Raw genomic sequence first — 24,335 nt, 5'->3', positions numbered from 1 at the left:
TAAGCATAAAATAGGGTTAAACTGATTTATATGCTATATTAACTCATTTTGCTGGGTAGTAGGTACCCCCTGGAACGCCCGCAAGAACCCCTGGGGTTCCTGGACCCCACTTTGAGAAGCACTGGTTTAGTACACTGTAACATCCAGAGTGTCACTCTAATGCTGAGCCTTAAACAAAAAACTAAATGACTATCCTTTTTTTTGTCAGGGCTGGAATGGTAAGACTTTAATAGTTTTTGCAGGGTATGAAGGGTATGAAAACACTGATCAAATTGTCGAATGCATTCCCTCTGTGCATGTACCGAGTTGTCATCCCATTGTTTTTCCTTCTGTATGTTCCTGACACAGGACAGTGGCTCTACACTGCAAACTCTTAGTTATAGTAATTATTCACATTTACATTGTGATCGTAGCTATAGTACTAACCATGACCTTATGTTATGAGGTCATCATGGTTAGTAGAGGCTAATCACGCAGCAGAATATATAATATAATATAATGTGTATATTCATTTAACATTTCTGTCATGCCATTTGTTTAAAAATATTAAATTTTGCACCACTTAATTCATGTGGGCCCATGAAATCACCTCGCAGACAGCTGAAACCCACGGGTCTGGACTGGTAGAAGTGCACTGCTGGAAGAGCCTGTATGTTTTCGTGTGTGTGTGCATGTGCGTGTGCGTGTGACAGCTCAAGGTGCATTATGCAGTGTGTGGCACACATAACCAGAGAGGAGACACAGGGAGAAAGAAGGGAAAAGGAATTCAGCTGAAAAATGAGGTCCAATCCATGCCATCTCTCTCTCTCTCTCTGCTTGCCCCACACTTGAAAGGAACAGGATTTTTTTGTTTACACCCCCCCCCCCCCACACACACACACACACACACACACACACACAATACACACACACACAAGCGCAAGAAGCCCCATTACTCCTGTTAAAGGCAATAGGAGAAAATTAGCAGGTCTCTCTCCCACACACACACACACAGAGAGAGAGAGCTCTGTACTCCACTGTGTTGTTCACATGCTGTAATGGCTTTACTGTCGAGTGGGCAAGGCAAAGACAGGAAAAGGCTAATACAATCAGAGTGGAACTGCCACCGAAGCAACAGACATGGCTGTCTGAACACATCATGACAGACAGCAACACAGACCAGCAGGAAGACAGGCCCCTCCATTAGCCCATTAAGACCTACAAATGCCTTCTAGATCAGTAGTAAATAAAAAAATAGCAGATGTACAAGCGCGCAGCGTGGCACAAAGTGACGGGCTGTGAACTTTAATAACTGAACCAATGCAAAAATCTTTCCCAGTTTTAATGGGTTAGAGAAGGGGGTCTGTATGAACTTGCATGTGCACTGATCCGCATACACACACACACACACACACACACACACACACACACATGCGCGCTCACAAACAGGCACTGATACTGTATCCGTGCCTAAAGACATCCGCGCGCACACTCATGAAAAAGTCCCCTCTGCTAGTGTAAGGTGCCACACACATTTTTATTTCCTCCCAAGCATCGCCTTTTAGAGAGGTGGTGGTGGTGGAGGAGGAGCGAGCGAGCGTATCATCTGGCAGAGAGCGAGTCCAGCTGGCAAATTCTCATCCACTCACACCAGGAAGCAAATCAAACTGTGGCTCGGAGCCAGGCCACAGTTAGATAGCTTGTCCACTGGAACACACTCGATCGTGTCTAAACGCGTTAGCTGTTGTGTTAATACGATTCAGAAAGGCTCTGGCTGTTGAGAGCAAGGCATGGCTTTCACCCAGTTATTTTGCGTCCCCAAATTAATTAAGAGAATGGCTTTTCATGGGGAGATGCAAAAGCAGTGTTTATAAATTGACCACAGGTGAAAGCTGTGACATGAATTCAATCTATAAACAACGCAAACTATCCAGTGTCAGTCAACATAGAACTGCATCTAAAGGGTGGCCAATGAAGGTCCGTGCATTCTCCCACAATGTGTCAAATGCTAGCAATGGGGGTAACATCCAATTTCATCCCACACTGCACCACTGTATGTGAATGTGGTGCATGTTACATGTGATTACAAAATTCTCTAGCGGTTCAAAGCTTGATATATGACTCCAGGAAATGCACCAGCAGGGAAATATATCGGTCAACTGGATGAAGATATAAAAAAATGACAAAAAGTAAGACAAATTACCTACCAAAAAAACATGACGGGGGAGAGCAGCACAACATTGTTGAGCTGACTTGAGCACAATTTATGGGAGAAAAAATGACGACATTCTTCTTGGTTCATTATTACGTTATATTCCTTTCCAGGCAGTTTAAAGGCATTCTAATATCCATGTATATCCATTTGTTACTAGTGGTAACTAAGTATACCATAATTGATTTGGTGCATGTTAACCTAACATTCTCTGTTCAATAACCTGGATGTGGTCTTATCCCAAAGGGGAGAAACTCAAGTAAGACTTGTTTGATATACAATACATGGCTATACAATACATTATTGACCAGCATTCTCAGGTCCATTTACTATTGGGTAAATGGTCTTATTTCCATGGCAATAAAAGGAATATATATTGTTTTTAAACATATTTGTCAACAGGATAAGAACATGCATACAACTAGCTTGTAAGACATGAAATATTGTGGGATATGAACTATGGCATATGGGCCGTGTTTATTAGACACTCATATGTAAGAGCCTTAGTTGTCTGTCTGTTAGACAGGATGTCTGCACCAGAAGCAAATAATAATACAATTCCCTCTCAATATGAATTAGATTGAAACTAACCCTCTGGATAGTAATTAATATTCATTTCACCAGTAAAATCTTCCTCATATCTTCTGACAAACCAGAATATTAAAACATGTTGGGTATGTTTTTTTCCCTGTTTAGAGAACTTTGACGAGAGAAATCACTGATGTAGATTACAAAGAGTTACAAATTACAATTTGTTACAAGTTCCTTCCAATGGCTGCTTGAAAGGAAGTCAATACTGGAGGTTAACTCACTCTAAGAAAGATTTATAAATGCCCATTCAGTGTCCTGGTGATTCCATTAAGGAGCAACAAAGAAGGGAGATGGCAGTGACTTCATAAGACATCACCCAGAGGTATTGTACGCAATACCATACTGCACTGTGCCTACAAAACGGCCACACGACTGCAGCGAAAATTAATTTGTGCATGGTGCACAGTCCCCTAAATTCTGAGGAGATGACAAGACGAAACGAGACGAGAGCAAAAGGGGAGTGGGAGTGGGGAGAAGTGTCATAAACAGGTTTTCCTTTCTTTATTGCTTTTGGTAACAGAGCTGTGATTAAAGCCTTTAGAGAGCTGTGGTTCTGTCCGTGTGGAATAATCTGGAGTAAGCTCAGGGAAGCCTTATTATGGCTCAGATGCTAAGAAAATCTACGTCAAATAAAATGTATTTGGTTACTTTTAAATTTGATGTTTTTTCTGAAAAGTTCAAAACAGTTAATGGTTTTGAATGCCTTTTAATCCTATACATAAACTGGTTCCACTTATGTGTGGCACCAAAACAGCCTTCCTCTAGGCTAGTGTTGGTGGGGGGCAATATTTTTCAGACCTTGTTACATCAGGCATGACATCCCTGTGACAAGGCTGGTAACATGGGAACGTTACCATGGGAACAACCATGTTGCTTGTGACAGGGCCATAACAGCCCTGCCATTCAGTGCTGTGAGAGGGGCCTGATGTGACACGGCCTGACATCCATATACAATAATACTTATAATCCCTACTCCCTGGCAAGTAGGCTTAATTACATACTAACAGTCCACTTTAATGTAAAAATATTACATTTGGAAATCGATGAGATGTTTTCTGAATTATATATTATATTAAGACAACACAATACACAATAGAAAATAAAGCCTTACACTTTAATTGGGTGTGGGAGGCGGTATTGGATAGGAGGATATTGGATAGGAGGCACTGGCCCAAAAGAGGTTGAGAAACCCTGCACTAGGCCACAAAGGAGCTAGGAAATGTCCATTAATGGTTGTATGGCTTTCTATAATATTCGATATTATAATTGGTATGCACCAGTAAGCAAACTTTTATCCAATGGTTATAAAAGGCAGAAAAGCAGGCTTCCGTTCATTGGCTACGAGACCAGACTGCACCATACTTTTGCCAAATTCCACAGTTAAGGGCTTTGATTGGTTGAGGCCATAGTTCCTGATGTGCCCTCAACCTAGCATCCAAAATGGCTGATTGTTTCCTATAGTAATAGCAAAACATACCCCCATGCGCACACACACGCACACGCACACGCACACACACACACACACACACACACACACACACACACACACACACACACACACACACACGCGCGCGCGTCAACAACTCCATAGAGATATAACGTGATGCATGGGCAATCAAGAAAAGAGAAAAACTTAAGTAGGGGGGAGGAAATCGACATCAGTTGAAGTTGTATGAAACAGTAAAGAGGAAGAGAGAATTCTCAACAGATAGAGATTGAGAGAGAGAGAGAGAGAGAGAGAGAGATAGATACAGTAGATAGAGAGAGAAAGTAAAGGCTGACTAAAAAACAGTGCTTCGACTAAAAATACAAAAGCAGCTTATACACCGATAATTTACATTATATTAGAAAACAAAATGTACAAGTTATAGTTTGTTAAGAAACATTTACACATCGACTGAGAGGAAGGATAGTTTGAGTTAAGGCTTGAACAGGACAAAAGCAACACGTGTGTGTGTGTGTGTGTGTGTGTGTGTGTGTGTGTGTGTGTGTGTGTGTGTGTGTGTGTGTGTGTGTGTGTGTGTGTGTGTGTGTGTGTGTGTGTGTGTGTGTGTGTGTGTGTGTGTGTGTGTGTGTGTGTGTGTGTGGGGGTGTGTGTGGGGGTGTGTGTGTGTGTGTGTGTGTGTGTGTGTGTGTGACTGTGACTGTGCTTGCAAGTATGTATGTATGTGAGTGTACAGTATCATCACATACCATCATAGAGCACTATGGCTTGCTTTCGCTTGAACCATTTTGCCTCCCTGATTAACTCAATGCCTACTATGAGGGATGCAAAATACGGTCACCAAAAGGGCCACAGAGGGGAGCTGTGGCATTCAGTGACATCTTATTAGAGGCAGACGTCTTTGTGTCTGTGTCGTCAACGCGTGCGTTCCCTCCCTGGGCTTCAGAGTTCAGCCTGTTTCAGCTCAGACTAAATTCTCTTCCTCTTGAAATAATCTGCATACTGGCCCCCTAGGCCTTGGGAGTGTTGCCCTATGTAGGCACCTTCTGATGAGGTCACGTCCTGCATTGCCAGCTGAGGGTACTCCCGCTTCTGGCCCCTTGCCTGGTTCTAAAAGAAGAAAGGACAGAGGAAAGAAAGAGGAAAAACCTTGGATTATTTCAGTGACTCACTTGTCAATGTGTTGACAGTGAGTCACAACACATTTGTTCTTGGCTGCTTTGGAACTGTTTACAAATGTAATCCTGCACACGGTTTACAAATGCAACGTTGCACACTTCCCATGCAACGCCTCCACACACAAGAACGAAACTACAATTCAGGGAGAGATCTCAGTTCAGACCATCAATCCTCACCACTTTCTATAGAGGCACCACAGAGAGTGAGTTAACCAGCAGCATCTCTCTCTAGTATGAGTACTGTAATGCCTCAGACAGGAAGGCTGTGAAGTGAGTGGTGAGGGTGGCAGAAATAACTATAGGGGGCCTCGTTGCCACCTATCGAGGACCTGGACCAAAAACGCTGCCTATCAAAAAGCCTCATGCTTAATCCGTAAAGACCGGGAACGCATCTGTGTCATTTTAAGATTTATTTGGCTATGTGTGCAAATCTTTGAATATATATACATTTTTAACTAAAATCTTCACTTCTGGGGGTCCCTGGAACAAAATATTTTTAGATGGGGGGTCTGCGGACAAATACATAACCTATCATTTTGGGGAATGAAAAAAGTTTGAGAACCACTGATATTATAGCAACATAAGTAAAAACGGATTTAGAAGACATTTGTAGAATCCCCAGAAGCAAAGATTTGTAAAGCAAATGTTCGCTTTAAAAAACATGTATATTCAAAGATTTTCAAAAATGTTCACGATTTTTCACAAAACATTTATACTGTATCTGCTATTTTTGAATAGCCCAAAGTATAAAATAATGGTTATACTGTAGCTAAAAATCTAAAATGAGACAGTATGTGTTCCCGGATTGAATGGGTTAATCAGGGACCCCACTCATCCCTGCCACAGCCTGTTCTCCCTTCTGCCACTGGCAGGAGATACAGGACAGGAGTCTGTGGCGTCACACTGTCAGGTTCAAACAGAGCTTTGACCTGACCGCCAACATACTGCTGAACAAAGAACAGAAACAAAAACTAAAGTACAAATGGATCAGTGTCTATATTCACATTGAAAATACAGATGCACTTTAAATCAGGATGTACAATATTATGTGAAATCTTATAGGACTAAGGTTTCATGTGTAATTTATAAGGTCAATGGATATGTGTGTAATAACTCCTGGTCAAGCTTCATATTTTAATATTTTCTGGTCAAACGTTTTGAGTTAGATATAGTCATTCATTTATTTAATCAGAGTTGATCCTATTTTATTGTATTTCTTGAACGGTTGTGTTTTCAATACAGAACCATTGCATCTTAATGTTGGTCTGCTCTACATGTCTGCATCCCTGATGTAAAGTTGTGAATGACAATAAAAGGAACTTGAACTTGAGAGAGAATGGAAATGGAAATAACGGAGCATGGTCCTCAGATCACAGTGTTTACAAGTCACGCAAACATCTGGTGTGTGTGTGTGTGTGTGTGTGTGTGTGTGTGTGTGTGTGTGTGTGTGTGTGTGTGTGTGTGTGTGTGTGTGTGCGTGTGCGTGTGCGTGTGCGTGTGTGTGTGTGTGTGTGCGTGTGCGTGCGACCATGACTTTGATCTAACAGAATCTGAATTGCTGGCTTTACTACAGGAAGGAGGGAGGGTCTGTTTGTACAAAGATATCAATCCGTCCAGAGACACTTAGCTCATGTGTCTCAACTATATCTTCTTTCTTTAATTCTCGCTCTCTGTAATTCCTTTCCGCTTGATAAGTCTTTTTGATCAGCTTTTGTAGCCTTCTGCTTAGAAAGTTAAAAGATTCACGATTCAGATTCAAAGCTCAAGACGCTCATGTGTGTGTGCAGTGAACTGTTGGTGTGGCAGTCTCCAGTCCACCAGACTGTGCTAGTAATACAGTAAGGGGAAAGTGTACAAACCTATTAAGTGTGCAAAAACGGCATCAGCATACACCGGCATTGGTGCTGTAAATCCACTAGGATATAATATACAATTTAGAATTGTGCAAGAAGTGGTTGACCGATATATATATATATATATTTAACCGTTTTCTTCTTTTTGTTTGAGTACCCAATTATTATAGATATTAATATATATATATAATATATATATGTATATATATATATATCGATAAATCTGTAATAATATATCGATATCGGTCACATTTTGGCCGATTTTTTTCTTTTCTTTATTTTGGCCTCTCTGTAGTGTAGGACACCAATCACAGCTTTCTATGTCCATGAGCAAGTGCAGTGCTATCTAAACACAGGTTCATACAGTAACTTGTAGATTTGTTAGTTTGAGGGAGAAAACACGCCAGGGCAGTTCTGTTTGTTGTTTTTATGTGTGTTACTGTTTCACATTATTACTGTTGTATTTTATTAGATGCCAAAAAAAAGATAGTTGTTTTTTGATCGGCCATCAGCCTTCCCAATTTTCTAAATATCGGCATTGGCCATTGACAAACCATAATCGGTCGATCACTATATAGGATATATTGATAGGATAGGAAATTCCTACTGTGGTTGAACTGTACTGTAGTTAAATGAGTTTAATGAGCTTGAAAAAGAAGAGAGAGAACGTTATACTGAACGTTATAGATTGGTGAGAAACATGCTGAGACATCACAGGTCTTTTGAGCGCAATTGAACAAACACAAACATCGCGTGGTTCCAACTGTCACTATAATAGTATATATAAAAGTACCAGTGGTGTAAAGTAACTAAGTACATTTACTCAAGTACTGTACTTAAGTACAATTCTTTAGTATTTTTACTTTACTGGAGTATTTCCAAATTTCAATACTTTTACTTCTACTCCACTACATCTCTGAGGCAAATATTGTACTTTTACTCCACTACAATTATTTGAAAACTTTAGTTACTAGTTAATTTGCAGATATAAATTATAATATTATAAAAGATACATTAACCACTTCAGCCCTATTTTATACATAGGCTATTTGAAAATAGCCGATCTACAAGCTCACAACGCGTCGCGATGCGACGCGTTGTGAGCTTGTAGATCTGCTATTTTCAAACATTTTGGTACTTTTACTTTTGGTACTTTAACTATGTTTTGATGCCAATACTTTTGTACTTTTACTCAAGTAACATTTTGAACACATGTCTTTTACTTGTAACAGAGTATTTCTATATTGTGGTATTGCTATTTTTTACTTAATATAAAATATCTGAGTACTTCTTCCACCACTGAAAAGTACATCCTTTCCTCCTTAACCATAGCACCGGCAAAGAGTACATTACCCATCCTCCTGGCCATAGTGTCTACACTCACATAGTAGTAGGCGTTCCAGTCGGTGGCAGTGGTGTGTGCGACGGCGCTGGGCGCGGCCGCGGGGTGGGGCGTCGCCATGAAGCCCGGCATCATGGGCATGGTGCTGTAGGCTGGCATCACGGCCTGGGGCGGGGCCGCTCCGTTACTGACTGTGTGCAGGGAGACACCGAGAGGCTTACACATGTCAACTTCCTGTAACACACACACACACACACACACACACACACACACACACACACACACACACACACACACACACACACACACACACACACACACACACACACACACACACAGATGGATAGAGAGAATTATACACTGTACACATATTGTATACAATTATATACATATACACAATCTTACATGTGTTAGATTACACACAGATCCAAAACACCTGCCAACAACAAACACAGACCTACATTATAGGATACGTGCGCGCACATTGCACACGCCATAATACATGTTTGTATCGCTATAATTGAGAAGACAATATTAGGACGACAATTTCATAAATGCCATTTATTACACTAACAGTTGCGTGCAGATCTACAAGCTATGCTAAGCTAAGCTAAACTATGTGTTGCACTGACATTATAAGTCATGCATAACTCTATCCTCAAATCCTAAACTCTATAAATGGCTAATCCTAACACTAACCCCAACCTGAATATTTTCCTAATTAACACATTGCTCTGCCGTGGACGTAAATCTACGTCATCTGGTGTTTTCAGTGATTACGCTAGAGGGCGCTCTTCGCCGACTTATGAATGCTGCTTTGACTTCCAGAGAAGAATAGACCCGGAAATGACGTCATTTAAAAAAAAATCACCCGGTCCACTGCAATGTTATCAGATTTATAAAAATACATCCCAGATTGCGTTTGTGGTGAAAACAAGCTATATTCAACTGCCGATAACTAAAGAACAGAAGATCGCGGTCACACATTTTTTCATCCAGTAGATAGAAGAGACCCTCGTCCTCTCCCACAGACAGCCTTTGTTTACATCGTGTTCTGTGGGTCGTGAAAATAAGGTAAAAACGCTGGCGGTGGCGGATGAATCAATTAATTAATACCTGGCAGTTAATGTGTTAACCATAAAAACAACAATTTCTCTTGTGAGGACCCGGAAGATTGTCCTCAAAAATGTCTACTTCTCAAATTCTACTATACTTGAGGGTGCATTTAACCCTCACAAGTAGAGTAATACAAGTACACACACACACACACACACACACACACACACACACACACACACACACACACACACACACACACACACACACCCCCACACACACACACACACACACACACACACACACACACACACACACACACACACACATTACAATAAATCTCTAAAAGAGAATACCAGCACTCACAGAACTGTCCACTTTTATTTATATATTAAAGGTTTAATGACATTCACTTTTACGCCACATTCAAAGTCTTTGTCCTGGTCCTTCAAAAGTGTACAAAAAGTTTTAAGTGAAAATTCCATTCCAGTGATCCATGGCAGGTGTTTTTCTCTCACATTTCTAAAGCCTTTTCAACTGCAATGAAAAAAGAAATCTTTGCCTGCGGGTGTCGCTGGTGAGGGATTTTGCCTGTCAATCATCGCCTCTGCTCCGCCCCCCCCAAAGGAAAGGATAGGGGAGGGGAGGGGCGAGGAGGAGAGTGGGCGGGATTAATTGACTGTGACCTCACTGTCGAAGGGCCAAGCTCAGATTACTTTTCAGCCTAATTATTCAGAAAACCCCAGACCACAGAAAATCCACTGAATGTTCTAAGTTCAGATTTTTTGGGTGTAATTGAGGTCATAAAACCCCAAATAAAACATTGAAAATAAAAAAAGTGAAAATGAATGTCATGATACCTTTAAGTAGGCATGGTATGACAGCAACGTACGTCAAGCCTTCATCAGCGTTGTGTCACACACACACACACACACACACACACACACACACACACACACACACACACACACGCACACACGCACACACACACACACACACACACACACACACACACACACACACACACACACACACACACACACACACACACACATATAGACTATTCGTACACACAAGAAGTGTGTATGCATAACTCCCACACCCTACAGTCGAGTCAAACAGGCATACCGTAGTTTAAGGCTACAGTGTTAAACAGCGTTACAGTATTATGTAAAAGGACCAGGAATAAGCCTATCTAAGTAGCCCTACTTGAGCTTACAGCATAGTCTCCATGCAAGCTGAGCCCGGCCGGGCTCCCCCGGGCGGTGAGCTGGTATTTACAAGCTGTTAGTTAGTGTGTTTATTTGGAGAGCTTGACCCCTCTCTGGGACACTGATATCCTGTTAGAAAGAACACATCACTCCGCAGCCCAGCAGCTGCACCCCCCCGCCCTAACCCCCCCTAACCCCCCGATCCCTAACCAACCTGTCTTTACCAGTCACTGTGCAGAGGTGTTAACGAACGGTGCGTGTGGCTATGCTACTGTGTGTGTGTGTGTGTGTGTGTGTGTGTGTGTGTGTGTGTGTGTGTGTGTGTGTGTGTGTGTGTGTGTGTGTGTGTGTGTGTGTGTGTGTACCTTGCTGGGGTAGGCCTGGTTCACTGCTGTTGCATTCTGGGAGTAGTACTGCGTGAACGCCTGCATGTAGGAATTGTAATCCCCGTAGGATGACACGACTGGGGTCTGCAACACAGACCAAAGGTAGGTTACACACAAACATGCACATATCTTATTACCTGTGTGTGTGTGTGTGTGTGTGTGTGTGTGTGTGTGTGTGTGTGTGTGTGTGTGTGTGTGTGTGTGTGTGTGTTAGGGCATTCACAACTAATGATTTTACTAGTCGACTCATTTGATCAAGTAGTAGTCGACTAGTCGACTAGTCGAAATTTACATAAAAAAATGTAATAATAGGCTTTTATTGGGCATACTTTTGACCCCCTTTTGATAAAAAATAAAGTCAGGAGGATAATAATAATAGTAAGATGGGCCATTACTATGGCATTAAAACAAATTACAAAAAAAACAAAAACAAAAAAACATTTCTTTTTTTTTTTCCAACTATTCGACTAGTACCAACAGAGTCGACTAGTGGTTATACTAGTCGACTAGTCGACTAGTTGGTGAAAGCCCTAGTGTGTGTGTGTGTGTGTGTGTGTGTGTGTGTGTGTGTGTGTGTGTGTGTGTGTGTGTGTGTGTGTGTGTGTGTGTGTGTGTGTGTGTGTGTGTGTGTGTGTGTGTGTGTGCGTGTGCCTGTGCGTGTTTGATTGATTGATTGAATATTTTATTAGGCAAAAAATGTAAAACAGCACAGTTACATTTAAAATACTTTGTCTAACAGGTCCGTTCATAAAAGTCCTTGCGGACTTGTTTCCAATGAGGGCCTTGGTATTCAATTCATAGGCGTGTGCGTGTGCGTGTGTGTGTGCGTGTTCCTGTGTGTGTGTGTAATACCAAAACGCTCGCCCCAAAACACATTCGCCCCGGGGGAAATCCGGCGACCTTGGAACAATCCCCACCTGATATTCCTAAACGTAACCTCAGTAAACTATGCTAAACCTAACCTTAATCCTAAACGTAACCTCAGTAAAACGGTGCCAACCCTAACATTATTCCTAAACTTAACCTCAGTAAAACTATGCCTAACCCTAAAATTATTGCTAACCTTATCCTCAGTAAAACAAATACAAGAACCACTTTTTCGAGCGTCCCGCGAAAAACAAATGGGGCCAAGAGTGTTTTGGGGCGAGTCTTCCGGTAACCTGTGTGCGTGTGCGTGTGTGTTGTGCTACAGTACCTGTGTGTGTTCCTTGCTGCAGTCCGTGGCTGTGCTTTCCTGTGTCACAGCAGTGTTGTAGCTGTGGGCTTGTGCTGCTGCTTGGTAGTGCTGGTACCACTGTTGCATGGCATCCTACACACACACACACACACACACACACACACACACACACACACACACACACACACACACACACACACACACACACACACACACACACACACACACACACACATATGGTCACAATATGGTCATATGGTACTGTACACTGTAAAATGTGTGTGAACAAATGGAAGCAAATGGACCCTGAGAATTTCTACTGTGTAGTTTGTTTATTAATCTCTCCTCCTTTTCTCTTTCTTTCTTTCTTTTCAACTCCTTGTGGACGGCCTGCTTTTAGAGACAAACGCTCTGCTTTCATGTTGTCTAATCATGGCTTGTTCTTTTTGGATGAGTAGTTTGTAATTAACATTTCAAACTGAATTCACATCAGCATTGGAGTACTGGTAGCTATGCTGCTAAGCTGCAGGAAACTAAGAGGAGAAGAACAAGCAGACTACAACAACAAAAGAAAGAAAGAAAGAAAGAAATGAGAAGGAAATGAAAGGTGTAAGTGAATGAATGCCATCAGTGACAGTGGGGGAGCTTCATGGAGAGAGAGAAGCACAGGACAGATGGACACATCTCCTGCCAACCCCCCCCCCCCCCCTCTCTCTCTCTCTCTCTCTCTCTCTCTCTCGCTCCGTCTGTCTCACATTCTCTGTTCAACTATCCTTCCTCCCTGCCTTCTCCGGTAACATGTCCGTCTTCATTCCTCCTATCCTATCTCTTCCGTCCATCTACTGTACGTCAGAGGACAGACTGTAAAATCCACAATTGTTTTTTTAAATTTATTTTAAATGTTTAAATACACTTCAGATTTTGCTGTGCCCTAGTAAAAAAAAAAGTGTGCATGTATTACCTGTGTGTACACTTGGCTGTACTGACTGTAATCAGTGGAGGTATCTGTGCTGTAGGGGGATGTGACTGTAGCTGCCCCGCTGTAGGACAGAGACACAGGCACCTGGGAAGCACCAGGGCCCATCGAGCTGCCATACACCCCAGGAGCAGGTTGACCTCCTGGGGCTTTACTTCCAATTGGCCCTGGAGGGTTGGGTGCAAGGAACCATGGATTGAAACATACTCGTTTGGGCATATCAATACTGCAATGTAGAAATACTCTGTTAAAAAGTACGTAATTGAAAATGTACTTGAGTAAAAGTACTAAAGTATTGGTATCAAAATGTACTTAAAGTACCCAAAGTAGAAAGTAGTCCGTATGCAGAATGTCCCATTTCACAAGTTTTAAAATGTATAAAATCTTTTGAAAATAGCAGATCTATAAGCTTGTAGATCGGCAAAGTTTAAATAGGGCTGAAGTGATTAATGTATGTTTTGTAATAATAATCAAAATCTACAAAGTAGTAACTAAAGTTTTCAAATAATTGTAGTGGAGTAAAAGAACAATATTAAAGTAAAGGTACCTAAAAATTTTACTTAAGTGAAAGTTGAGTACATGTACTTAGTTACTTTCCACCACTGTGTAGTCTGTATAAGAAAGTTGATGTCCAAGATGACATAAAGTCATCTTGGACATGAAACCAACACAAAAAGTACATTTTAACAAACCTGATGCATGCCTTTAGAAAAAAAAAATCTCATCTTGCCAAGCCTTATTTGTCACGGACAGATGTATTTTTAATATAACCATGCATAATGGTTAGCCCTAGGTCTAGGGCCATAAAACATACACCACAATGTCAGCTTTCCATTACAGAAAGAAATGTTTTTAGGGGTAAGCGCAAATGATGTAATAGTGCCATGTAATAGTGCAAGTGTGCATGTGTGCGTGCGTACCTTGCAGTGACATGCCTGGCAGAACACTGGCTAGGTTCAGATAAGGGTTTGAAGGAAGCCTGACTTCTTTAGGTGGTTCGCCCAATAGAGAACCCTGAACACCGCCAGCCTGGAATGAGGAGACAGACAGGTGGAGAAATCCATTGTTATCATTTCATCATCATGTGGTCCTCTGCTGTCTGCCTCAGAGTGAATCACAGCCTTTCATTCATGAGCATCTTGGAGCAGCAATGTTTTAGAAATGCAATGAAATCTCTGACTATGGCTGCAGCCCATCGCAGCTCAACTCCTTATTTACCACACAGACCCCATTGTGTTTACCCCATTGTGTTGGTAGCCTACTATAGGGGTACATTATGTGAGAGAAAGTGAAAAAATGAAAAAATAAATAACTGTACTGCCACCACTTTGTCTTTAGCCTTATTTTGAGGCTGCACACTCTTAGAATGTCAATGCTATTTGTTTCAAACTCACCTTGTTCTCCTATTCATGCATCTCCAAGCAAATGTTGATGGTTGGTCTGTAGTGGTTCTCAAACTTTTTTTGGCTTCAGCACCCCCTTTCCCTGATTTCTGAATCCAAGTACCAGCTTTACCCAACTATAATACTTTGATTAGAAAACTATAGGAGAAAACCATAGCTAGCATATGATGCTATGGAATGAAGGATAACCCACCCTTTGGAAGTATATAACATTACAAGTTAGAAATGGAGTGAAATATCGATTTACATTTGTATCTTTATTATGCAATCAAAAGAAAAAAGAATAGATTTTGAGAAAGAAAACTTTTCAAACAGCAATAAAAGAAAAAAAGATTTGAGAGCAAAACCTTTCAAACTTCAATAAAAAAAAAGATATTATTTAATAACAAAATATGTTGGAGTTCTGGTATCGTATTATTGCCCTTACGTGTGTTATGGTGAGGCCATGAACATTGCTTAGCTGCACAGCTTAACTGCTTTGGGAATTCTATGCGACTCCTTCCACCATGTCATTCACTCCTCTCTCATCACAGCTTAAAGCTCTCCCCGTCGTCAGCCTCCGGTGCAGGAGGGACGCCCAGTCAAGGAGAACTTCTTTTATTTTGTCTGTGTAACTGACGGCTCATGTTTGTTATCTGAGGTGACTTTACCGTTGAAATGTTAATGTGCGCTTTCTTCGACCTTGTTAACCCATTCATCCCGGGAACGCATCTCTGTCATTTTAGATTTATTTGGCTATTCAAAAACGGCAGATATCCAAGCTCATAGCGTGCGGCACCGAGTGTGCCACACGCTATGAGCGTGTAGATCTGCTGTTTTTTTTTTTATCGTGAAAACGTGTGCAAATCTTCGAATAAATACTTTTTTAAAGGTAACATTTGCAACTCAAATCTTTGCCTCTTTGGGGTCCCTGGAACTAAATAATTTCACCAATCGGTGCCTCGCTATGAGCTTGTATATCTGCTATTTTTGAATAGCAAAAGAAATCTAAAATGACAGAGATGCGTTCCCGGATTAAACGGGTTAAGTTACAGCTTAACAATTTAGCTGAAACTCACTCTCTCTAGTGCTTTACATTAAGTGATGTTCTGGATGTTATAGCCTTCAAAATAAGCTTCAGAGTCAAGAGTAGGACAACCTTGGAAGGGTTTGAACCAACAATTCTTGGGAACATCTATAGAGAATGTCTTAACAACGTGAGAAACAGTGCTTTCTGTTCTGTCCATCACAGTTAGCCCTGGTGCGTTAAGTGCTGTTGTGGATGTTTGGCCTTCAAAACATGCCTTGGAGTGAAGAGTAGGTCAGCCTTGGAGGGGTTTTAAACCGATGACCTTCGGCACATTGAGAGAAACACAATGAGCCACAGCACTTGTTGGTTGAGTCATTCATTATAGTTTTCCTAGTGCTTTAACCACTTGAACCAAAGCATCCACATTCTGGGGGGAACATTCACCAAAAATAGCAGATATACAAGCTCACAATGTGTTGCGTTTCAACGCACTGTGAGCTTGTAATGTATATACATCGGCTATTTTTGGCAAAGAGATTTGGGACCCTATTTTCGCCGGTGCCTTACCCATTATCCCTAAACTTCTTTGCTATTTTGTTTTACTATTTTTAAAAAGATTTTAAAAAAAGAAGAAAATATGGCCCTTGGTGTAGACGGAGCGGTCAAAGTACAGCTGTAACCCCAAGTCCGGTTCTGACTAGAAGGTTTTAATGGTTAAGCGTAGTTCTGGATACTGCAAGAAACATTTTGAACAGCTGCTCAGGAGTCTTACTTTAAAAAAAGAAAAATTACCATGTTTTCACTCAGGACTCTGACAGCTGCAGGGCAAAACACTCTGCAAGCCTTGAGTTGGCAGAGAACAAGTGGTGGGTGTGAATGGCACCGTGTCCTCATCTCACCCACTAACATGTGGGGTCCCTCAAGGGAGCATTTTAGGTCCTCTATATTGTTTGATGATATCAGAATCAGAATCTTATTTGAGGGGCAACATAGTATAGTGGGACTTATTTCTGATGACATAGAATGAGGTTATTCTGTCAATACAGATATTTCTTTGCTATTAGCTAAAAAGAGTTAGCTCTAAAGAACTGAGGCAAGTATGTCTTCTTAGTTAGAGTTTTGAGTGCACATGCTCTGTTAAAAATCAAATCATATGTATCTCACACATTTCAAATCTACTGGTTAAAAACTCAGGCCTATACAGATTTTTCAAGGCCCAGAAATTAGACAAGTTATGATCTGTCACTGGTCCCAATGAAATGAGGTCTAGGTCTATTATATTAATTCATAATTTGAATTCATATAATAAATTTAACTTTTATTTGAATATTTAAGCACAGACAGAAACAAAACACTAATGTTATATACTTCAAAGGGTGGGTTATCCTTCATTCCATAGCATCATATGCTAGCTATGGTTTTCTCCTACCGTTTTCTAATCAAAGTATTATAGTTGGGTAAAGCTAATACTTGGATTCAGAAATCAGGGAAAGGAGGTGCTGAAGCCAAAAAGGTTTGAGAACCACTACAGACCAACCATCGACATTTGCTTGGCGATGCATGAAGAGGAGAACCAGGTGAGTTTGAACAAAATAGCATTGACATTCTAACAGTGTGCAGCCTCAAAATAAGGCTAAAGACAAAGTGGTGGCAGTACAGTAGAGTTGAAATAAATAGTGAAAAAGAGGGCGTTTTTGTGCTGCCAATTAATTACAGTTCCCCTCTATTGGGAGCTGATCTCCATTATTGTAAAGCAGAGGCTCAGGAGAAGACAACCAGGGGACTAGAATCAAGAACGACTTGACATGTTAGTGTCTTAGCTCCATAATTAACCCATTCAAACCGGGAACGCATCTGTCATTTTTTTATTTCTTTGGCTATTAAAAAAATGTGCAGATATACAAGCTCATAGCGCGGCACCGAGTGCCGCGCTATGAGCTTGTAGATCTGCTATTTTTAGAAAAATCGTGAACATTTGTGGAAATCTTTCAATATATTTTAAAGCGAACAGTTGTAAAATGTGTCCAGGGACTCCCAGAAGCAAAGATTTGAGTAACAAATAATCTACAAGCTCATAGCGCGGGTGCCGCGCTATGAGCTTGTAGATCTGCTATTTTTGAATAGCCAAAAGAAATCTTAAAATGACACAGATGCGTTCCCGGTCTAAAAGGGTTAACATTCTTAGCTCCATAATTACCACTGGCCATCATTGTTTTCACCATGGAAATCAAATAAAGTTATAGCATAGCAATGTGTGAACCCAACACTGACATGGCCATGTGTTTTGGCACGCAGCATCGAAGTATACAAGAGCACAAATCAGGTTATAGACAGGTCTGTGTAGAGTCAAAGGCAGACAGGGTTTGCGATGGGGACATAAGGAAGACAGCAAAGCAGGCATCAAGTAGACCGAAGCCAGAGAACCAGCAGGGATAAATGCCCCTGGCCATAGAACACCAGTCATTGAGAGAGACGGGTGAAGCAGGGAGGTGAGGAGTCAGTGGATTTTTGAGGTGTGTGTGTGTGTGTGTGTGTGTCTGTGTGCGTGTGTGTGTGTGTGTGTGTGTGTGTTCCTTACATAGGCCACATTTTGGGACAAATTGTAGACGTTAGCAAGTTTATTGGGAACACGTGTCTAAGCGGGGACCTTTACTGCAGTCTCGTAAGGTAAGAGTTAAAGTAGAGGCATGTATCTTGTTAGGGTTTGATCGGCTATGGTTAAGGTGTGTGTGTGTGTGTGCGTGTGCGTGTGCGTGTGCGTGTGCGTGTGCGTGTGCGTGTGCGTGTGTGTGTGTGCGTGTGCGCGTGCGCGCTGTATGCTTACCAGTGGGGAGCCGTCAGAGATGCCGTGCAGGTTTCCCGGCGCTTTGGGCGGAGGAGGGGGACCGAGGCCTGAGTTACTGATCCCCAGGGAGTAGCTCTGTCCCTGATGGGGCTGGGAGCTCACCGTGGTCCCAGGAGGCGCAGGCTGCCTGTCGGATGACGAGGAGTAGGAAGCGGCGGGAGTGCTAGAGACGGCGTGCGCTCCGTTCTGATCTCCACCTCCGGCTGTCCGTCCCGCATGGAGGTATGGCAGCATGCCCGCTGCTGACACCATGGTGGCACTGTGGGGAGAGCCTGGCACGGCATCCTGGCCTAACTCTGCAGGAGAGACACGGGCAGGTGAACAGGGAGGATGGAGAGAGAGAGAGAGAGAGAGAGAGAGAGAGAGAGAGAGAGAGAGATAGAGAGAGAGAGAGAGAGAGAGAGAGAGAGAGAGAGAGAGGACCAGGGAGAGAGAACAAGGTATGAGAGGAAGAGAGAGGAGAGGAGAGTAGAATAGAATGGAAAGAGATGGAAAGAGAAGGGGGGGTGTCAGTTTAGATGTGAATGATTGATATGCCTTTTTTTGCAGAAAAGGTGCACAAATATCCGCCAGGAGGCATGCCCTAATACTTCTCTCCATCTTTCTCTCTGACTTAAGACGGCTTATGTATGCAGACATTAAGAGTTAATGTCGAAGTGTCCTTGAGCAAGACGCTGAACCCCTAATTGCTCCCGATGAGCAGGTTGGTGCCTTGCATGGTTTCCTCCGCCATCAGTGTATGAATGTGTGTGTGAATGGGTGAATGTAATGCACAATCTATGTAAAGCGCTTTGGATAAAAGCGCTATATAAATGCACCATTTACCATTAAGACTCAGGCTTGGAATTTCATCATTTTAGGGGTAAGGCCACTTGGCCTTTCGACAAATTGCCTGCGCAGCAAGGGCATCCAATAAAATGAAATAAAACATTTGAATCCACAGAAATAATGAATTGAATTTAAAGGTTAAGGATGATTTGAATACATAACTATTATTTAAATGCATACATTTATTTCACAAAACAATGTATTAGTATTTAAAATGTGAAGATTGAAAAGACACTGGTATCTAAAAGTCATATTGCCAGGACAGCTGAAGAAATCAGCTGGGGCACCGGGGCAGTGTGGGCAGGGCTTCAAGAGCCAGGGCATCTAATGTTTTGAGGGGCACAAAAAAATGACATGTACTCCACATAAAACAGGCGTAAAGAGTGTGTTTATGTTCATCAGTTTGTGTGCGTTACCTGTGCATGGGTATGCTCGATTTTGATTTGGGCACATTTGCAGGACAAACTGCAACTTAACTCAAAACTCTCCTGTCGCTCTTGTCCCTCGAGGTGCAGACGTGAAACTATATATTACCGGCAGCTTGTCTCGCAAATTACTACGCCAATCCGTTTTAATTTGTCTTGTGCACGCTAACAGCAGCCGAGGAACTAAATTATTATGGGCCAAGTGGTGCGTGAGATTAGCTGTGGACACACGCTCATAGTTCACTCTATTCTCAGAAATATGTCAGAAATAGTGGTAGTATATAGTGGGGGTTCATAAAGTATGTTCCCCAAGTACAACGGTTGTTAATGTAACCAATGAAGCAATCATGAAAAAAGTATTTCAAGAACTAAAATCTGCAGCATCAGTTTTTATTCAAATTGACAGACGTTTCGGTCCCTCTGGACCTTCATCAAGAGTGTCTTGGTTAATGTAACCACACAATAATACCTCAGGGGACTGATTTTGGGGGACTGAACATTTGGGGGATGTGAATTTCTGATGGGTGTATGTCACATACACATTGTACTATTACTAAAGGAAAGGAGAAAACATGCACTTGTGAGTGCAAGTGTTTTCCTTTCATTTCAAATTACATTACCTCACCTTGCACCCATATCTGTTTAGACTCAGAGTTGACATTTTGTGTAGCCTACCATTCAGATTCACTGCCTTTTTGCTATTATTTTAATGTTGTTTTATGCTTTTGCTTTTCTTTTTTGCTTTATTGTTAAATTAGTTGTAACTGTAATTGTATTCTTGCTCTGTAAAGCACTTTGAGCTGCATTTCATGTCATGAAAGGTGCTATACAAATAAAGTGTATTATTACTATTATTATTACCATGAAGAATAAAGATATATAATTTTAAAAGAAAGATAATGTCCTCCAAAAGTGTTTTATGTTTGTTTGTGAGGAGGTGACAATTTGCTGATTTACCGCCTGAATGATGGATTGTTGTTGAGCGTCATGCTGTGAACTTTAAGGGAATATGTCAAATCTAAAATGAGCTCCTGGGGATATGATATTGTAAATGAGATTGGAGTTTCTTGGAGTGTAACCGAGAGAGCTGTAAGCAGGCTTTTAGCCTGGCTGTTGAAGTTAAATATGATATTTCAGATCATGCCTTATGCATCATATCCCAGCTAATCATCGTTATTGCAAACAGCTTGTTCCTGCATTCATTTCATGCTCTCAGATTCCATTCACTCCAGGGTTTAATAAACACAGACAGACAGACAGACAGACAGACAGACAGACAGACAGACAGACAGACAGACAGACAGACAGACAGACAGACAGACAGACAGACAGACAGACAGACACACACACACACACACACACACACACACACACACACACACACACACACACTAATAATACTGTGTATGGGCACAGCAAGTATACACTCACAAAATTATGAATCTCATAATAGCCAAACATTCGGGAAAAATAGGTCGAATATTTGCAGAAAATAGCCGATCTACAAGCCCACAATGTGATGCAAGGGATTTGGTGTAGAGAGAAAAAAGGAGGGGACTAAGTGCAGATCCCTGGGGAACAGATCCCCCCCAACTAGGGTTTAACCCTTTAAGACCGGCAAAGCATCATTTGTGTCATTTTAAGATTTATTTTGGCTATTATCTACTAAATAGCAGATCTACAAGCTCATTGTAGATCTGCTATTTTTGAAAAATCGTAAAAATGTGTGCAAATCTTCGAATATATATTTTTCAAAGCGAACATTTGTAAAATATTTAGTTCCAGGGACCCCCCAGAAGCAAAGATTTGAGTTACAAATGTGATTTTTCAAAAATAGCAGATCTACAAGCTCATAGCGTGGGTATGTATGTCTGCTATTTTTGAATAGCCAAAGAAATCTAAAATGACAGAGATGCGTTCCCGGATGATTTAATGGGTCAAGTGGTTAAACAAACAATCCCAGATGCATGCATGTATAAAAGCCTCAAAATTACCACAAAAAAATAACGTAAAAACTAAATATGCATGCAGCGCACCACACTCACAAACACACTCAGAAAGTCTGTGATACAGCGTTCCCATTGAAAAAGGAAACAAACTGCTTTTCTCAGTTGGAAGATTTGAATTGCAAATGTACTCAGAGGTTCCCCATGGGGATTTGTATAGCAAACAAATATCCAGCAGGTTGAACTGAAGCGGAACCCTGATAGCTGTGTTATTGAAAACATCACTGAGCGGGAACACAAACAACAACATCCTCTAATCCCACTGTCCCAAATAGGAACTTATTCCAGGGATTAGATACCAGAATAAACTACTTAAACCCTATATACCAGTGGTTCCCAAACACCGGGTAGGGACCCATTTGTGGGTCGCGCACTCAATTTTTATGGGTCGCGGGTACATATCCGTTGGCCTTTACCCTTGTTTCCTACAAAGGAATATATATTATTTCAAAACATTTTCAAAAAATCTAAACTTTTTCATTAATAAAATAAAAATCCATACAAATAAAATAAAAAACTTGAAGGACAACTTCACCCATTTTCAACCTATCTTCATATAATTGGTCATGATAAAATGGTGGATTTTCATTAAGAGAACTATGGCTTCCATTATAGCATGCTAACTTTCCAGGAATAGAAAGCTTGCAGTTTCTATTAGCTTGGATTCCCCATCGATGATGTCACTGGTAGGCGGGTTTCTGAACTGTCCACAGCCCTCCTCTGAGACACAGAGTGAGTAGGTGAAAACATTACCATATTATAATGAGCATTAGTGAGGACCAATTATATGAACATAGATTGAAAATGGGTGAAGTTGTCCTTTGAGAAATTGTGAAAATTGCTGATCTATAACTCATTGTAAGCTTGTAGATCTGCTATTGTCAAATTTGTCACTACTAAAATAGGGCTTAAGTGGTTAATTCAAAACCCAGGTTTGGGTCCGGGGGAGACACCAAATTATATATTTTTGGGGTCTCAAGCTACAACGTTTAGGGACCACTGATATACTGTATACAGTACTTGGTTGACTGGTGTCCCTCAGGGCTCTATCCTTGGCCCAAGGATAGAGCAGAGAGTAGCTTTTGCAGTGGAGATAAATAGCTCTTAAGGTCCTTACACACCGGCGAATATGCGAATATACGCAAAATTCGGACTCGTTTTTTTAATTAAAAGACGCTTTTTAGCTTCGCGAAACTGATGTGGACGCTTGCATTGACTTTATAAGGTTTTAAAAAAAACGTATTTATTCGCATGAAGAATTCGCCCCGGTGTGTAAGGACCTTTATAGTTCCAAATAGTCTCTTAGTTCTGAAGGTGTAGTTCCTGTGTCTCACCTGTGGGGGAGTCTCCCAGCAGGCCCTTCCCCAGGGCCACGGGACATAGAGGCCTCAGAGACATGGCTTTATGGAGCAGCAGCCGGGATGGGTCCCGTAACAGACTGGAGGCCTGGTAGAGAGAGAGAGAGAGAGAGATGGGGGGAGGGGTAGCGAGGGAAAGAAAGAAATGGGAAAAAAGTTAGAATAGAGGTAAGAGAAGTATAGAGAGGTAAAGGAAAATGGTGCACATTAGAAATGTATTGAAATGGTAAAATGTACTATTTGTAATCATTTTAGGTTGTATTTCATCCATTCTGTTGAATTTAAAATAAAAAATAAATACAAATAAATATATATATATATATATATATTTTTTTATGGCCCAAAATAATTTCGCGACCCCACCGTCAGTCTCCCACGACCCCAACTTTGGGAACCCCTGGCATATGGGATGTGGAACATGACTTACATGATCGAAAGGGAGCGCACTCAGTGCAGTTGAATATTTTATCACACAATGGCGAAAGATGGACTAAATTATTGGAAGTCATTATGGTAGCATGCGCTGTCATAGACTACACTGTAAAATCCTCAGGCTTATTTAACTCAAAGCCCTTACACTTCCCATAAGGGGAGAGAGTTCAGCATCTCCTTTGCGAGCCTATCTTTCATGGTACATTGTACAAACCAAATCCTCTTCATTTAGCTGAATGTGTACCCTTGTTCCAGAAATAGAAATCATATGAGCAGTAAATAATTTAGCTGGGGTCCCCTGGCACCACTTCAATGACTCAATTGCTTTTTTGCTTCAGAATCTATGAAGAAACATTTTAAGGCGACAATCTTGAGGCAATTTTTTAGCACATAATGTACACACATGTGCCAATAAAAGCACACTTCTGCATGTACACACACACACCCCCCCCCCCCCCACACACACACACACAGTGAACCAGGTGTCTTACATCGCTGATGCGCTTGTCTTTGATGTGCAGGAGCTGCTGCTGGGCCATCTGCATGTGCAAGAGGTTCTGTAGGACCAGCCCATTCCCCAGCATAGCATTCTGCAACAAACAGCACAGTAATTAATTATTACAC

General features: G+C 41.4%; 1 protein-coding gene across 1 annotated transcript in view; it reads right to left on the bottom strand.

The window, feature by feature from the left end:
- Nucleotides 1-915: 915 nt before the first annotated feature.
- Nucleotides 916-24,335, bottom strand: part of raver2 (ribonucleoprotein, PTB-binding 2) — a 97,025-nt gene continuing 73,605 nt past the window's right edge. The window contains exons 8-16 of the mRNA XM_080431591.1: nucleotides 24,203-24,301; nucleotides 23,256-23,367; nucleotides 18,642-18,958; nucleotides 14,326-14,434; nucleotides 13,391-13,572; nucleotides 12,448-12,561; nucleotides 11,232-11,336; nucleotides 8,642-8,833; nucleotides 916-5,336 (exon numbers count right to left, since the gene is read on the bottom strand). Coding sequence (XP_080287717.1) covers nucleotides 5,196-5,336; nucleotides 8,642-8,833; nucleotides 11,232-11,336; nucleotides 12,448-12,561; nucleotides 13,391-13,572; nucleotides 14,326-14,434; nucleotides 18,642-18,958; nucleotides 23,256-23,367; nucleotides 24,203-24,301 — 1,371 coding nt within the window. The 3' untranslated portion in view covers nucleotides 916-5,195. The remainder of the gene's footprint in view (nucleotides 5,337-8,641; nucleotides 8,834-11,231; nucleotides 11,337-12,447; nucleotides 12,562-13,390; nucleotides 13,573-14,325; nucleotides 14,435-18,641; nucleotides 18,959-23,255; nucleotides 23,368-24,202; nucleotides 24,302-24,335) is intronic.

This window comes from Gymnoscopelus braueri (assembly GCF_963280865.1).
Source record: "Gymnoscopelus braueri genome assembly, chromosome: 6".
Taxonomy (NCBI): Eukaryota; Metazoa; Chordata; class Actinopteri; order Myctophiformes; family Myctophidae; genus Gymnoscopelus; species Gymnoscopelus braueri.
Note: the sequence above shows the minus strand (reverse complement) of the source record. Positions and strands in the feature narration are given on the sequence as shown.